This window comes from Strigops habroptila, chromosome Z (assembly GCF_004027225.2).
Source record: "Strigops habroptila isolate Jane chromosome Z, bStrHab1.2.pri, whole genome shotgun sequence".
Classification (NCBI taxonomy): Eukaryota; Metazoa; Chordata; class Aves; order Psittaciformes; family Psittacidae; genus Strigops; species Strigops habroptila.
Genome location: NC_044302.2, coordinates 98,442,770 through 98,458,830, shown reverse-complemented (window position 1 = coordinate 98,458,830; position 16,061 = coordinate 98,442,770). Strand labels below are relative to the sequence as shown.

At 43.1% G+C, this 16,061-nt stretch overlaps 1 protein-coding gene across 1 annotated transcript in view; it reads left to right on the top strand.

Moving 5' to 3' along the window:
- Positions 1-16,061, top strand: part of LOC115601068 (lipoxygenase homology domain-containing protein 1-like) — a 61,509-nt gene that overhangs the window by 14,833 nt on the left and 30,615 nt on the right. Inside the window, exons 2-4 of the mRNA XM_030470584.1 lie at positions 3,805-3,919; positions 13,711-13,791; positions 14,598-14,782. Of these exons, the coding sequence (XP_030326444.1) occupies positions 3,805-3,919; positions 13,711-13,791; positions 14,598-14,782 (381 nt within the window). The remainder of the gene's footprint in view (positions 1-3,804; positions 3,920-13,710; positions 13,792-14,597; positions 14,783-16,061) is intronic.

The window sequence follows — 16,061 nt, the reverse complement described above, 5'->3', positions numbered from 1 at the left end:
GTTGGACGGGGCTTGGAGCAACCTGATCTAGTGGAAGGTGTCCCTGCCCATAGCAGGGGGCTGGAACTGCATGAGCTTTAAGGTCTCTTCTAACCCAAACCATCCTGCGATTCTGTGACAGCAAACAACTCTGGACCCAGACCAGCGAACTTCCATGCCTTCAAAGGAAGTAGCTAAATAAACTGCCTCCAGATGCCTTCTCCAGAAAGAGCTAACATCAGTACTAATATTAAACCTCTATTTTCTTCCTGCAAAGGAAGTCCTGACTTCCTGGACATCTCTGGGAAGCTACAACATCGTTGACTTGCACAGCTGGCTGCACAGCCATAGTGCTGGAGAAGGGGCAGCAGGGCTCCTTTCTCCTTCCGGGGTGCACCATGACACTTGTCAAATGTGGTGATGTGCTGGTGTCACCGACCCAGCCCCTTGTTTCATCCCTCTGTGCATGTGCTCAGTAATGACATATGCTACTCGGGCAGGGCTCAGCACACCTGTCCTGGTTAAAACTGCTGCTTGCTCGCTGTGGTGTGTGGAGGCTGAATTTGGGGTTGTGAACACAAAGTGCAAATTTGTATGTACTCATGGCTTGTGTTTTCTTGCAACTGTGAGTCTCCCATTGTGGGAATTAGAGAAGGGTTTTGATTTTTAGAGATGGGGGGAATATTGTGGCTTGTTGATGGTGTTGTCTTAGACACTTAATTTCCTTGTGTCCCATCATCTCATTTCTTAGGAGGTGAAAAGTGGAAGTAGATCTGACTTATGTCTTCTGTAAGGAAATTTAGGTTAGATGTATAGATGGGGTGACGTCAATGACTGTAGAGGTACAGCAGACTGGTTCAGAAGACGGTTTCACTTGATGTAAACATGGGCAGATGTAACATGACAGGCTCTGCCTGCCACATATGAGTCCTGGCAGTTCTCTAGTGGGAGAAAAACAACTCACTAGAAAATATACCTGAGCTTTTGAAAGGTCTCTGCAAACTTAGAGTATTGCAATTACTCTTTTCCCTCCCTTTTTACAGGAAAAATGCCGTCAGCCATGTGCCTGTCAGCAAGAACTTGGTCACAACTTGACCTGAAAACAGGGAAAGAGCTACATTTGCTGAGCCTCTGTGGAAAGAGGGGGGACAATGCATTAAAGGCCCTTTTCCCAAATGAATGCTTGCAGAGGGATGCTGAGCTGTAATGGCCACTTCAGAAATGCCTATAGGATGCTCTAACAGTTATAAGTACTTCCATGGTACAGATAAGTTGCAATTTGCTTTGAGAGGGCCAGGCATAAAAGGCTGCTATAAAAGAGTACAGAAATATTATGAATTAATGATGTAAACTCCCTGTTACCAAAGCAGAGCCAATACAGCACTGAAAACCATGAAGCCATCGGTGGTGAATCACTGGAGCAGGGTGGATTACGCGTCTTCCTCCTGCTAATGGCTAATGCGAGGACGTTATCTGTCTCCCCACACTATGCCAAACATCTCCCTTTGGCATGTGTGAGTGCTAACAGGAGGAAGGTGAAATGAAAACACTGTTCATACATATTACTCATGTGCAAGCTGTGGATTTCATATTCGTTTTTTCCAAAGAAACCTCCTTTCCTTTAAGACCAAAAATTAAATATGCCAAGCCAATGAATTCTGAAAATTTACCAGAACATATATCATAGCTTACTGTGTTTATGATAATAATGTCCCCTTTCTGTCTCATTTACATTCATGGAAAGGTGAGATTTGGAAAATATTATAGTACCTTTTTCTTTCCTGTCTCAGTGCGATAGAGCTGCTGGAAATGAGGAGCAGTTTCTAATCAGTTTTCGTAGAATCCCAGACTGATTTGGGTTGGAAGGGACCTTAAAGCTCATCCAGTTCCAGCCCCCTGCCATGGGCAGGGACACCTTCCACTAGACCAGGTTGCTCCAAGCCCTGTCTGTGGATGGGCAGCCACAGCTTCTCTGGGCAACCTGTTCCAACACCTCACCATCCTCACAGGGAAGAACTTCTGCTGAGAGCTCATCTCAATCTCCCCTCCTGAGTGGCCTGGACTTTGCTCTAGCTTTCTGTCTCCATGCTTTTCAGTTAAACTGGTGATTTAGTTTCTTCTCTGTGGTCCTTTGAGGGAGGAGTGTTAGTGGGGAACAATGGTTGCTGCTCAGAGTATAGTTCCAATACAGGTTTTATCTCTTTTGAATATATATGTGAGGTAGGGAGGGAAAGATGGGCACTAACGAAATACGTAACAGTTCTGATGCACTCATGAAGAGGACATTCATACAGCATTAGTACTAATCACATATTTGGCAGTCAGGCAGGCTGTGCAAGAGGAAATCATGAGTGTTTATCCTTTCCTCCAGCTTATAGGTCTGAGCCTGAAATACTAATTAGCTAATGACCATCATGTGGTCTAAAGCCACAAAGAGGCCATGTGGATGGGACAGCCACAGCTTCTCTGGGCAACCTGTGCCAACGCCTCACCATCCTCACAGCGAAGAACTTCTGCCTAAGAGCTCATCTCAATGAGCTCGGTTTGGCCATAGGTGAAGTTTTATAACTTTTCCCAATTCCTTCTGCACTGAGCCAGCCAAGACATGTAACCTGTTTTCAAGTCTTACATCTTGTTCTAAATTGTCTCATCAATCTGCTTAAGAAATGTGTATCTGACACTAATCTGAATGTATCTGCCTCTACATTGTGACCATTGGATCTTGTCATGCCTTCCTCCACTTGAATAAAAAGCTATTTTTAACTTGTGTGTCTTCCAAGAAGATAAATATGTGTGGTAATAAAGTTGCTGCTCAATCTACTACTTGGAAAGATAAATTGATAGAGCTTTGAGACTCTAAGCATTTTCCTACCTTATTCTCATAATGATTTACCATTTGGTCTTTGGTAAAATCTCCAGAACAACCGAAATGCAAACTTTATAGCTGTAGTGATTTCTCAGCTTCATACAAATATATTGTCAGAGCAAACAGGAAAGCATGCACTGCATCGATATGTGCATAAATGAAAAAAATGGCTCAACAGCTTCAACACTTCACCTAAATTCATCTGTTATCTGTAATACATGCACATGCATTATGGTAGGGGAGGCGATGTGCTCACAGAGAAGTGTTTTATTTGCAGCAAAATCTGTCCTAACTGCATCCCTGTCTTCTCATCTAAAGTGTCTCCAACAGTTGTGGTTTGATGTGATGACTTTCACCAGTTGTGTTGATCCTTAGCAGTGACTCTGCCCTCTCCAAGAGGTGGGTTTGTTTCACTGTTGAGTGCAGAGATCCATCTTTGGGGTCTGTATTTCAGCTCAGGTTTAGGGATGGCTTAGATCTAAATGTAATAGACATCGAGAGGCTGAGAGAGCTGGGTGGGTTCAGCCTGGAGAAGAGAACGTTCCTTAAGGGGAGACCTTAGAGCAGCTCCCAGTGCCTAAAGGGGCCACAAGAAACCTGGAGGGGCTTTGGACAAGGGCCTGTAGGGACAGGACAAGGGGGAATGGCTTTAACCTGCCAGAGGGGAGATTGAGATGAGCTCTTAGGCAGAAGTACTGTGTAAGCGTGGTGAGGCACTAGCACAGGGTGCCCAGAGAAGCTGTGGCTGCCCCATCCCTGGTAGTGTTCAAGGCCAGGTTGGACGGGGCTTGGAGCAACCTGTTCTAGTGGAAGGTGTCGCTGCCCGTGGCAGGGGATTGGAATTGCATGAGCTTTAAATTCTCTTCTAACCCAAACCAGTCTGGGATTCTATGATCCTATGGATATATAAAGTGGGGGATTTCTCCTGTTGTCCTGATCTTTCTTTTCTCCTTCCACAGTCTACGAGGTGGTGACAGTGACAGGAGATGTCCGGGGAGCAGGAACCGATGCCAATGTCTTTGTTACTCTCTTTGGAGAGTTTGGGATTACTCCCAAGACTCATCTCACAAGCAAGTGAGTATTTGGAAAGAAATCTGTATCTTTGAGGCCTGTATTTCAGTAACTTTTATTGCATTTTGATGAAACGTAATACTGTGCTGATGGATGCAGAGGGAATAAATCTAAAAGGTATTTTGAGATCACTGGGGAAATCTGAATTTTTGCTGTTGCATAGTTCTTACCAAATCCCTTGCAAACCTGTATTCCCTTCTGTAGGTGGAAATGTATGTTCAGATCCATATTATATAAGCCTCGCACTTGCAAGGTGTGGAGATACTTGCTTTTCTCAAAGCCTAAATTAGGAGCTCTCTATTTAGGAGATGAGAATATTCATCACTTGTTGGAGTGGGCATGATGGGCCATGTTCACATGCCTATAATCCCACTGAGGTCTCTGTGCTAAGTCAGGTACAGAGATAAGTGTCCTTGAATGTTTCTGAAGAGTGACTCAGTAGGTTTGAAGTAACGTTGTTGATGGGTAACCACCCACACCCAGCCACAGGAAATCTGAGGCGAGTAGAAATGGAAGAATTAAAGCTTATTCCTAATTTAGACTGTTTCCATCCTGTCTGATGTATGCCTTGTCGCACACCACTGTGGCTGCACATCAGTGGTGGTACTGTTCTGTTTTCCTCCAGCTGATGCCAATGCCACCCTCTGGCTGCAAGTTCTCAATTCTTATCATTATGTTGAATTTGGTGCAAACCATATTTTATAATTTAAACACCTACTACGAGGCTTTTGACTCTCTCAGTAGCTTTTATTTTTCTTAAAAAAAAAAAAAAGTGAGAAGTAGGGCCAGCAGGTGCTCAGCTCCCATGAAAGCAAGGTGACTTTTAACAAAGTCCCAGCTCTGCATGTACTAATTTCTCCTTAGGCAGATAATTACACTAAGATAAAGCAGAAATCCCTTCTCCACAGGGTCTAGGACAGGCTGTGTGTCTCTGTTTTTCGGTGTTCTTATTGTTTTGGTTTTCTTGAAAATGTGTTTCAGAATTATTAATCCTGTGCTAATGTCACACGGTAACTTCACATTTTCTCCATTTCTACAGCACCGACAAGAGGTACCTGCAGCTATTTTAAATTTTACCCTCAAAAGAGCTTCTCTTCCCAGTGAAGCAACTCAAACATGAGAGTCTGTAAAGAAAATGATATGGGAATGGTAAAGAAAATACATGAAATTTCAGCCCTGTTTGCCATATTTGAAATTCAGAAATCAGAGCTATGCAAAGGAGTTCTATCATCCCAGCATCCCCAGAAACACCAGGGATCGTATATTGTATATCTATACAAAATGCTTTGTCTCTGCCCTGTGATTTTCATCCAGACATCCCAGTGAACTTATAAAGCAGAATACTGTTTCTCTTATTTAACAGTGAAGGAAACTGAGGCAACGAGGTAAAAGACAACATGGTCCCATAGCAGGTCAGTGGTACAGCAGGAAGCAGCAGCAGCAGCTCTGCTGGGGAAAGACCTTCTAGCACCCAAACCTGCCTCGTTGGCAAAGCCATCAAAGCAGCTTTCCAGGGAATGTTCTTGTGGTCAGCCTTTACATAAAGAGCCATTTCACTGCGAAGGTGCTCTTCTGCATGTGGCTATGGAAAGAATCCAAATATTATCTTAAAAGAATAATGGTGTATGCCCTTTACAGAAGGAGTCAGGAGATCCCCATAATAGATTTCTCAATCAGCTGTGGCCTTAAACAAGCTGCTCATTGTACAAGTAATTTTTGCTGGCACTCTGGTTAATGCCTGCTCTTTTCCTCCTGGGCTCACCACGTTTTACCCTGTGAAAGAAAGAAGGGACACACAGGGATTATTGTAGGTTGCAGCAGCAGCAATCTGAGCTTGTTCAGACCTGGGTTAGCATTCTGGGCTTGGTCCTTGTTGCTGCAGAGAGCAGATGGCTGAGGTGTTGGTAAGGAAGGATGAAAGTCATGAGAAGGCAGCCTTCTGCAGCACAGGGCACTTAAAGCTGGTCCCGTAGGAGGTGAACACTAGAATTGCAACTACAGCTTTCCACTGGGAATTTCCCAAACATCAGCAAAATTTCTGTGTCTCTAAGCAAAGTCTGGTGTGTTACAGTGCTTCGTCAAGAAACAGCGAGGAAAAAAAGCTAGTCTGAGTGTAGGAGTATCTGCAGATCTGCTTAATTGATAGTCTTGTCTCCTAAATATGAAGCAAACCAATAAATAGTCAGTTTGCCCCCAAATTTATTATGCAGCTTTGTGAATATGGCAAAAGGATGGAATCTCATGCATCTTTCAGCTAAATGTTTACACGAGTTCATTTATGACTGCAAATGCATGACATTTTATAGGTGTTTACATTCCCCGTGTATGACAGAAAGCTAAAATATCATGCATTGCCTAAAGATGATACTACCATTTCAGCTTCTGATTAGAATAGGTTTTTTTATTTCCTATTTCTTTTGTGATTGTGTGCTGGTAGTGAAATACATGACATTTCGGATCTTTTTGTCATGTGCGGTAAAGAGAAGACATGGCAAGCTGATGAAATATCATGTGTTTTTAACATTGGCCAACAATAAGGTAACTGTGAAAAACAGACACAAATCTTCATCATGTCTTGTTAGGAGGAACATCAGTTGTGGAAGTGGCAGCACCCAAATTCTGTCCCAAAAGATGCATTTATTTAGGCAAGGAGGTTTAGCTGAGTAGTGTTTGGGTCTGGGAGGGACTGGAATGATTCCTCCCTTGCAGTCGCTGTCTGCCAGTCTGGGGTATGGCAATGCCTGCCCACTGGTGCTGGAGGTGGTGGATGGGTGCTGGCAAAGTGCTGCTCAGCCCCAGCCACTCTTGGCAAAATCCCGCTTCAAAACCCAGCTCGCACAACATTCCAGGTTCCCACCTGCCATCTTGCACCAACTACAGCTCAGCCGGAAGCTAAAAGCCCTACCACAAGTGAGTTTCTTTCCACAGGCTCCGTCACAGGCACTTGGAGGGGAACCAAGGCATTGCTTGGTGGCATTTAGGCAGTTGCCAAGACCTTTGCTACAGGCATGAGATGCCTCTCCAAGGTTCAATGCTGACCGTATGCTGATCCAAACAGTGCTGATCCTCTATAGCATTTTATTTCTCCATGCTCATGTGCTTTCCACCACGCTGAGGCTGAGAACCGAATACAGAACTCAGTTGGGAATGCTGCTGCCAGCTCATTCACAGTGTTTAGTAGCAAATTTATTTATTTGTTGTTAGTGTAAACAAATCCACTTTTCAGTGTCAGGCTTATCTGGTCCAGCTTGTGACAATGCAATAAATATTCATGGAGCAACTTTTCCTTTAAAAAAAAAAAAGAAAAAAGAGATATAAAAGCTGTAGCAGCAATGGCAATCTGAAAGAACGATGAAGTAACTGGTAAGTGACAGCTGGCTTCTTACTGAATTTGAGGACTGTGCAGTGGATTTTAATTGTTTCTTTCTTTCCTATGCTGAATACCTTTAATTGGCAGTCTCTTCTACCTGGTCTTGGGTCACTACACGAGCTTTTCCTGTTCCTAATGCCAGCAAATACACATGAATTGTACGGTATGTACATGATGTTCAGAGGATGTCGGTGTTGATGTTTGTAGCTCTACTACATCTAAGACATATGGAGTTGCATAAGATCTGTTTTTATTGTTTAACAGCTCTGGAATAAATAAACAGCTTATTTGCTCTGAATAGTTAATGTAATAAGTTAGGAAGTGTTGGAAAGTTGGTACAGAAGGGGCTGTTCAGGCTATGCAGCAAACAAACCCCAAGCGCAGTGGAGAAAGGCTTCTCGCATCACTGCTTAAGGACTCATTCAGAAATAAGTTGCAGTGCTTTTCCTTTAACGGCACAGGATGTTTCCCTTTTTAAAGCTGTTTATGTATCTAACTGTACTCTGATTTATGCCCATACAAATCTGCAGCACTTACACCACATTGTTCAGACTTAATGATCTAGGGCAGCGTTAGGCGACAGCACAATTTGTGGTCTATGTTCACTTCTGAAAAAGAAACAAAGTGGGAAATTTCTTCTTTCTCTCTCACTCAGGTTTATTGGCTAGCCTTTGTCTAACACTCCAGGAACAAAATCACCTTAGAGGGTGCTTAGACAGCATTGTTGAACAACCCAAAGATAAGACCTGGTAGAACTGGCTCATATATAAATTATAATCCACCTGCAGCTATGCACACAGCAGCTGGTGGTACCAACTACAAGGTCAAGCCTTAGAGGGAGAAAGAGGAATTTACTCAAAACAGGCAGACTTTTAAGGGAATTCAGCTGCTAGACGAGGTCCCTGCTGATCAGACATCAGCAGCACTTTTCAGTCTGTAAAACCTGACCAGTTTTCCCCATGGGAGGAATATATGGTGCCTTCCTGGAGGAAACTCGACCTTTCTGCCTTCCTCAAAATCCTGCCCCTATCCCAGCTCATTAAATCTGTCTTAAAAATCTCTGAGCTCATTCTTATTAAAATTTTCAAAAATATTTCTCCAGAGAATGGGATGGAATTTTTCAGCAGAGTGAAATTTGCCCCCAAATCTGTCAACAAAATTGTAATTTAATGTTGGGACATGTTGAGGAACCTTTGCATTGTTTTTAGTGGCACTATCTGCTTTGTATACAGTTTTTCCAGAAAATATTAACCAAACACTAAATAAAGAAGACATGACGAATAGCTTTTCTTAGACTAGATTATCTAAATGGAATACCACTGTTTTATTTTCTTTATGCAAATCATGCCACCAAAGATGAAAAACTCGTATTATTGCTGCTCCATGCAGTGAAGGAGCACATCTCCAATGTGTGCCGTTAAGGCTCCCAAAATCTGTACTGCAAATGTTTATGGATAAGGCAGGAGCTTCAGTGTGCCTTACAGCACTTTGTTAAGTTTCAGGATAACTTCAGATAAAGGCTCTCACAGTTTTGGGCCAGTGTTTGGCTCCTGGGTGTCATCACGCTGCTACAGCCCTGAGCAATTTATCTTATTCAATTAAATCCCTTCAAGTGGGACAATTTTTTTGCTAATTCTTCTGTGCTTGTTCAAGCAGGATTCCTTCTGCTAGTAGAGTTATCGGTAGGAAAAGAAAATAATGTCCTTGGTACAGAGATGTTTGCATTCACTGCACTTCTCGGCTGGTTTCTTTTCCATCTGGAGTATTTTTAGACGTATGCTGCCTTATGCAGTATTTCCAGCTGCTTGCTGACTGATGTTGTCAGCTTCATGACAACAGTCTTGGCAAAATATTTGCAGACCAAACTCCCTGGAGTATTTGTTGCTCCAGGAAGGAGGTTAAAGATGCTGCTATTTGAGCTCTGCGTTAAGAGTAAATATGGTTTAAACATACACATGAATCTGGAGAGAGACATTTAACAAGACAATGTAGTGACACGACAAGGGGGAATGGCTTTAACCTGCCAGAGGGGAGATTGAGATGAGCTCTTAGGCAGAAGTTCTTCCTTGTGAGGGTGCTGAGGTGCTGGCACAGGGTGCCCAGAGAAGCTGTCTCTGCCCCATCCCTGGCAGTGTTCAAGGCCAGGTTGGACACAGGGGCTTGGAGCAACCTGCTCTAGTGGAAAGTGTCCCTGCATGTGGCAGGGGGTTGGAAGTGGATGAGCTTTAAGGTCCCTTTCAACCCAAACCAGTCTGTGAATCTATATGGAGTCATTTTGCAGTTAGGCTGCCTGTAAGTCCATCCAGGTCACCATCCTTTCTCCAGGATTAATCAATAGTGGGTGAGTAGGGAGAACAGAATAATGAGGCAAACCCATTATAAGCATTTTTCCAATATCTTTTTGCATCTCGTGGCAAGCTGCCATCTTAGCCAGAGGCCTGAAAACACAGATTCACCCAGCCTATAATGCCTATTGGATAATCTGAGGACAAGGAAAGCTGTCTCTACTCTCAAACCATCTGTGCTTTCCAGCCAGGACAACAACAAGGATACAGCAGTGCTCATCCCTGATACCTCTATATTTTAACACAATTCTGCCCACCCCTAGTCCTTGAAAAACTCACCTCCTATGAGACTGCAGGTGAACTAAATGCTATCTATTTGTCCCTAGAGCTGTTGGACGGTCTTTGCTGTGCAACCTTCTGAAAGCATTCTCAATACCCAACTCCTTCCTGATGCTGGTAAATGTCAGTGTCAGGAGAAGGCAGACCTGTGGGCAGCATTTCAGAGAGATACCACCAAGAACTGACTCCTTCTGATGATTAATGGAGCATCATTAAAATTTTGTTTGAACTGACATCCATGGTAACACTTTGTGTTTCTGTGCAGCCCTTCATCCTACTTTTGCAGGCTCTCCTGTGTGTACAAAGCATTATCAGATAAAACACCTAATAGAAAGGCAATTTAAATGATCATTAATGCAGTGATTCGAAGCTAAATTGGTTCAGGTTACTTCATCACTGCTAAAGGTTATTATTTTTATGCCTCTGCTGTGATCATACACAGGTTTTCCCTCTGCTCCTGAGAGCTTAGCTCTGGAAAGGATGCTGTGAGCTGATCAGAAGTGATGAATATTTTTTACAAATACTCAAAATTTAAATTTCAAATGTGACCTTATTTAGGTGGTGGGATTAGCTCTTGTTAATTCCCTCTTTTTAAAAAGGGGGGATTTTTTTTTTTTAATTAAAAAAAAAGTGATTTACTAGTGAAAATGTTTATGTACTTTTGCATTTAAAACTGCATCACTGAAAGCATTTAAAACTGCATCACTGAAAGCTTTCTTGTCAACATACCAAGCAGTAGTGAAATTCTAGCACTGGCTCTGTTGTTTGTGCCAATGGCCTACAGAAGAGATGCATGCAAGGATTTATAAATACTAAGCTCAAACATGCACCACTCTTGTGGTGCTTTTTAGCAATGTGACTTACCCAGCCAGGGACATAGAATCATTCAGGTTGGAAAAGACCTTTAAGATCGCCAAGTCCAACTGCTAAAGGCTGGTGAGTGCTCTAAATCATTGTACCTTTGCAGTACCACTGCAGTGCAACCTGCAGGCAATAATTTGAGCAAAAAAAACCCAACCTGAAAACAGCTTCAGATATAAAAAATATTGGAGAATTTCTGTACTAATCTTCGTTGAAGTTCCTTGGATGTTTCTTGCAAAGCAATTGGGTAAAACTACAACAATCCGTTAAAAAAATAGAGCTGCTAAAGCCAATTAAATAAGTGAAATAAAAAGCTGAATTGAAACATATTTCTGAAGTTGCCCTAGCCTGCTATCCTAGTTGAATTATAGGGCTGAGTTAAATTCTGCTGATATTCAGACTATGACTAAGCCATGCCCAGTCCCTGGATGTGAAACCGGTCAAGCCTGAACACTGGAAATTTAGTGCTGTAATTTCCAACTTGGATTTTTCCCTGCTTTATTTGTCACCAGAGCTGTGCAAGCATGCTGCACTGTTTGGTGTAACGAGTTCCTCATGGTAATCAGGCTATGGATTTCTTACCCAGGTTGGACCAGACTCCGGCGCAGCCACCTCTCTCCTTCTCCCCCTCTCTTTTTTTGGGGCTAAATTCAGTATAGCTAGTCACCATGGGGTATTCCCTCATTCTTTCTTCCCACAATTGGCAACACTAGAAGGAAGGATTGGATTTTTCCGCTAAGACATTCCCTTTTTCTGCACTATTGGTGCTGCATATCCCTCTCAAGGGAAGAGATGTGTCAAATTCTTCTTGCCTTTCGACAGCAAGACTTCCCTGGAGTTTGACTCCTGGGCTACATCACATTTCCCAACACTTCCCCAAGCTCTTTCAATATGCATGAAGCATCTGCCCAGTGGACGCTTTAGGATGCTCAGTTGGTGCTCCTCCAACAGAAGGTTTCCCGCCCACCATCCCAGCAACCAAGACTGCTCAGCACAGCAGTGGGACTGCTGTAACCCAGCAGCCACCAGGACCAGTGTGCTGAATGCTTTGGGCTAATTAGTCTCACTTTATACTTTTGTGCCATCTCTGTAGCAGTCTGCAGCGCCGCATCGATCTCCAGAGCCGATGCAGGGAGAAGCTGCTGTCATTACAATGATCGCTCAAGCCTGACAAACTAATTGCCTCACACTCACTGCCTGTTTTCTCTCTGACAGCCAGGTTGGGGGAGGCTGGGCTGGATTTAATTGTCTCTTGTCTTCATGGCAAGGTTAACTGTTTTAGCCTTTTCATGTAGCTGCTATGCTCCTGGCGCAGTATCTGGAATAGCAGGGGGGAGGAGGAGGAGGGCTGCACATGCATTTGCAGAACACACAATGTAACCTGTAAACAAAGGTTCATGCAGGTCCTTCAATGATGTGGAGAAGAGAGCCGAGCAAAACTGATCCCCTTGCTGTGATTAATATTCATTAACTCGATGAGTACAAGCTGCCTGTCGCTGCAGCTTTATGCTGCTCAAGCACTGTGGTTTCTTGTTCATTTTAATATGACTTCTGGGTTTTGCTGTGTTTAATCATCTGTAGCAATAGTTAGTGGCCCAGGTGAAATGGGGGCCCATCAAGGAGGGTAGGTGGGAGAGGCTGTGTCTTCAAAGCAAGAATGGGTTTTGTTTTGGTGTTAGTGGTTTTGTGGAAAATACAAGCTCAAAAGGGTGTTTGCCAAAGATCGCACCTCAGGCTAGAGGCAGAACTGGGAATTAAATTCTACATGCCCTGACCTGGGCCAATATGTTTCATATTGCCTTCCTCTTGCAGCTGTGAAATGCAAACTGCACACTTAACACTTCACAAAAATGTCAAACTAGTCCCTGTCCTACAGTTTTTGTTTGGCTTTGAGTGAGATACAAATTGTAGGAAGGAAGTTTCCTATGCAAGGAAGGAAATTTCAGTGGTCGTTAAAAAAGTGTTGGAAGATGGGCGTGGAAAGAAACCTTTGATACAGTTGGATGCTTTTATCTCTGGCTGAGCTCTGGGCAGATCTGCAGCTCTGCAGCTCTGCAGGCAACTCACTAGGTTACGGAACCCCTTTGTTCTGTCACTAACAGTGGGTCTGCTGGATGCCTGAAGGCTAGGATGGCACAAGAGGACATATCTGGGAGATGGAAATAGCAATAAAAAGCATATTAAGGCCCTGTAAAGCAACTGAAGTGGGTGTTCAGGAGTCCAGGTTCACCAGGGTCTTCCACATTGGTTGGCCACCAAGGGCTGGTTGATAAGCTCTGACTCGACCACTCCAAATGAGCATTGTCCAGCTACCCTGGATGGGAGCAGCTGAAAACATACCTGTGTTTTTTCCTGTTACTTCCATATTTTAGCAACCGATGGGTGGAATGACATTTCTGGTGGTTGAGGAACCACAGGTGAGGTGTTACTGAAGAGCTGGGGTTCTGCGTCTAGTTTTTGCTTCATTGGTGCTGCCTTGAAATACTTTCACCAAAGGTTATTTTCAGACACCTTTGAAAGGCACTTGCTGATGGGGAAGTCTTAAAGGCTCTATGAGCTCCCCCAGCTCTCACCTCTACAGGCAATTTAGTTGAGGATTTTGAAAAACCTTAGTCATGTTATATTCTTGGAGGCAATATGGAATGTGATCCAAGGTTTGCATCTGCTTGGGCCAGCATTGCATTTCCCCCAAAGCTGCCGTCTCACCTCCTAGAAGGACTCTCAGAGCTCGAAAAGGGAAAAAATCTGTTAAATGTCAGTACTTAGAGCATCCGAAACTTGTCACAAGGAAGAGGGCATTGAAAGTAGGTCTTTCCAGGGCTAGGAATGACATTTCTTCATCCTTAAACACTAGTGCTCTGTCAGGCCACCATGCGTGGTGGCTTTGCTGACAAGGTTGCTGTTTCTTTACCATAGCTTTTGTTGCATGTGCATTACAGGAGCAGCACGGCCTTTGAGAGGAGTAAAACAGATGTGTTCCGAGTGAAAACCAATAATGTTGGACAAATAAAGAAAATAAGGTACCTGCACAATGTTACTACCACAGTACCTGCTCCAAGAGGTGTTAATTGAATGACAGGCTGTAGAGGTTTTAATGTTGCCGTGTTTTATTCATTACTTGTTAACATGCTCCTATCAAGGTGAAGTTAAGGGGTGGTAAAAGCTTGTTTACTGCCTAAGATTTGAACTGAAGCATGAAATCACCTATGGAATTGCTTATACCTATCCATGCTCCCCACCAAGAATTGTATTTCTGTCATATACAATCATGGAGGGAGGTGTTTAGGACTGTTTTTATGTCCCGATGGGGGTAAATGGGGTTTGCTACCCTCTTTTGGTAAATTAGTGTGATGTAAACGGTAATTATTATGTTTAACTACCATCTGACTGACCTATCTAAAATTACAAATTAGTAAGTAGTACAAATGAAGCTGGAGAAATGGAAGTGGTAGATAAAACAAAGCAAGAAGAGAAAAGAGCAGGAGGGATTCAGAGTGGGATGAGAGCCACTTATGTTTTAGGCTAAAGTGTAAGGTGAATGATTGCATATATTGAATGAACATGCAGGTGTGTGTATGCTTATGTGCATCTCCTTCAGATAACGGCCCACATATGCACCTGTGATACCTGCCCATAAATATATATGGAAGATTGTTATTTTCAAAATACTCTGTAAAAGTCCATGAAAGACTTTGGGTAGGCAGGTATAAACAGGCATTTTGTGTGTAGTTGCTCTGGCCTTGCATAATATAAAATATTTCACAAAATTACAGTTCTAGTGGCTAGTCTTAACCAAAATACAAACCCAGGGTTGTTCTTCCTCTAGGATTGAGCACGATAACACCGGACTGAACGCGGGCTGGTTCCTTGACCGTGTGATTGTGACCGACATGAACAGACCTCACCTGCGGTTCTACTTCCCCTGCAACAACTGGTTGAGCAAGGAGGATGGCGATGGACTGTACGTCAGAGACCTCATCGGCAGCTTGAATCCCATGGATGTTCCCAAAAGTAAGGGTGTTCCAAAAAGCTTTGCTTCCTGGTGCCTTGTCAGAAGGGACAGGGTTGTTTTCAGATTACTTCAGCCATATAAAAAGTAATCATGTAGTGAATTTGTTTTCTTTATAGTCAGTGGAGAGAGAGAAATAAGAAGATGCAAGATGCCTCCAGAGGATAATTCCTTCTTCCAATGTTAGACCTAACACCTTAGGGTGGAAAAAATCACTACTAAGAGAATATCCACTGATTGCTTGAGCACCAAAGGATCTGTGTTGACTACTTCAAAGTAGATTAAATAGCTGCTGTAGATGAGAGGCATCCTACCCCAGAAGATGTAGCTGGTATCGTTGTGTGCTATCAGAAGAGGCAGCATGGTTATAGTCCCCTGTATAATGTGTTTCCAGGCTCTGGTGATGACCTGCAGGAAATTTCCATAAACAAGCCAACCCTCTTGCTGTAATTCTACGCTGGTTTACTGTATGTGTATGATATCCATATTGAACTGGTGCCTACTTTTTCAGAGTGGTTTTAAGCTAATGATGTTGGAATGAAGCCAGGACAGCTTGCAGACCAGACGTACTCCCAAATTGATATCAGTGTGTAGGCCATGCGGTGATGTATAGTGCATGTAACGTGAGTGGGAAGATGATCGAGATGTGAAAGTGGAGCCAGAAAACCAGTCTCAGGTGGTATGTCAGCAGTTTATCTGCAAGTGCTAATGAGGAAACTGAGTTGTGTTTTCCCAATGACTTCACCAAAGATCCACTCCTTTCTGCAAGCTTAATTTTTCACTCATGGAGAGTGAAGTACACCTGCCACTAGCCAGTGGTCTGGGGGAAAGGAGAAGGGAAACTTGTGGTTTTGTAGTTTCATATCTTTTTGAGAACACGTAGATTTCTGGCAGTAACGTAGTTGACATGACTACTTAAGAGTGTTTTTTTGAGTAAAACCACTCAATTGCCAACCTTAATACAGTGCTTTGAATGTTGATAGATGCTGTACAAGGGCAAAGTATTGTTATTTTTGTTGAGATCCTGCTTGAAGTTAACAATGAAACAGTACACCATGACACTATTTGTCCCTGAATTGTTAAATAATTTTGTGTTATTAAGACATGACCATCAGTTTCAGTATGTTGAAGATGTAAGTGTTGAAGAGTACTGCATCTGAGTTAGCGTGCACAAATAATATCCATTGACAAGAAATGTATGTGGGAGCATTTTATAAATGCAGACCTCTCCAGGGCGGCTGCCACAGGGGAATGAGATAACGTCTGGAGATGCTCTGCCAA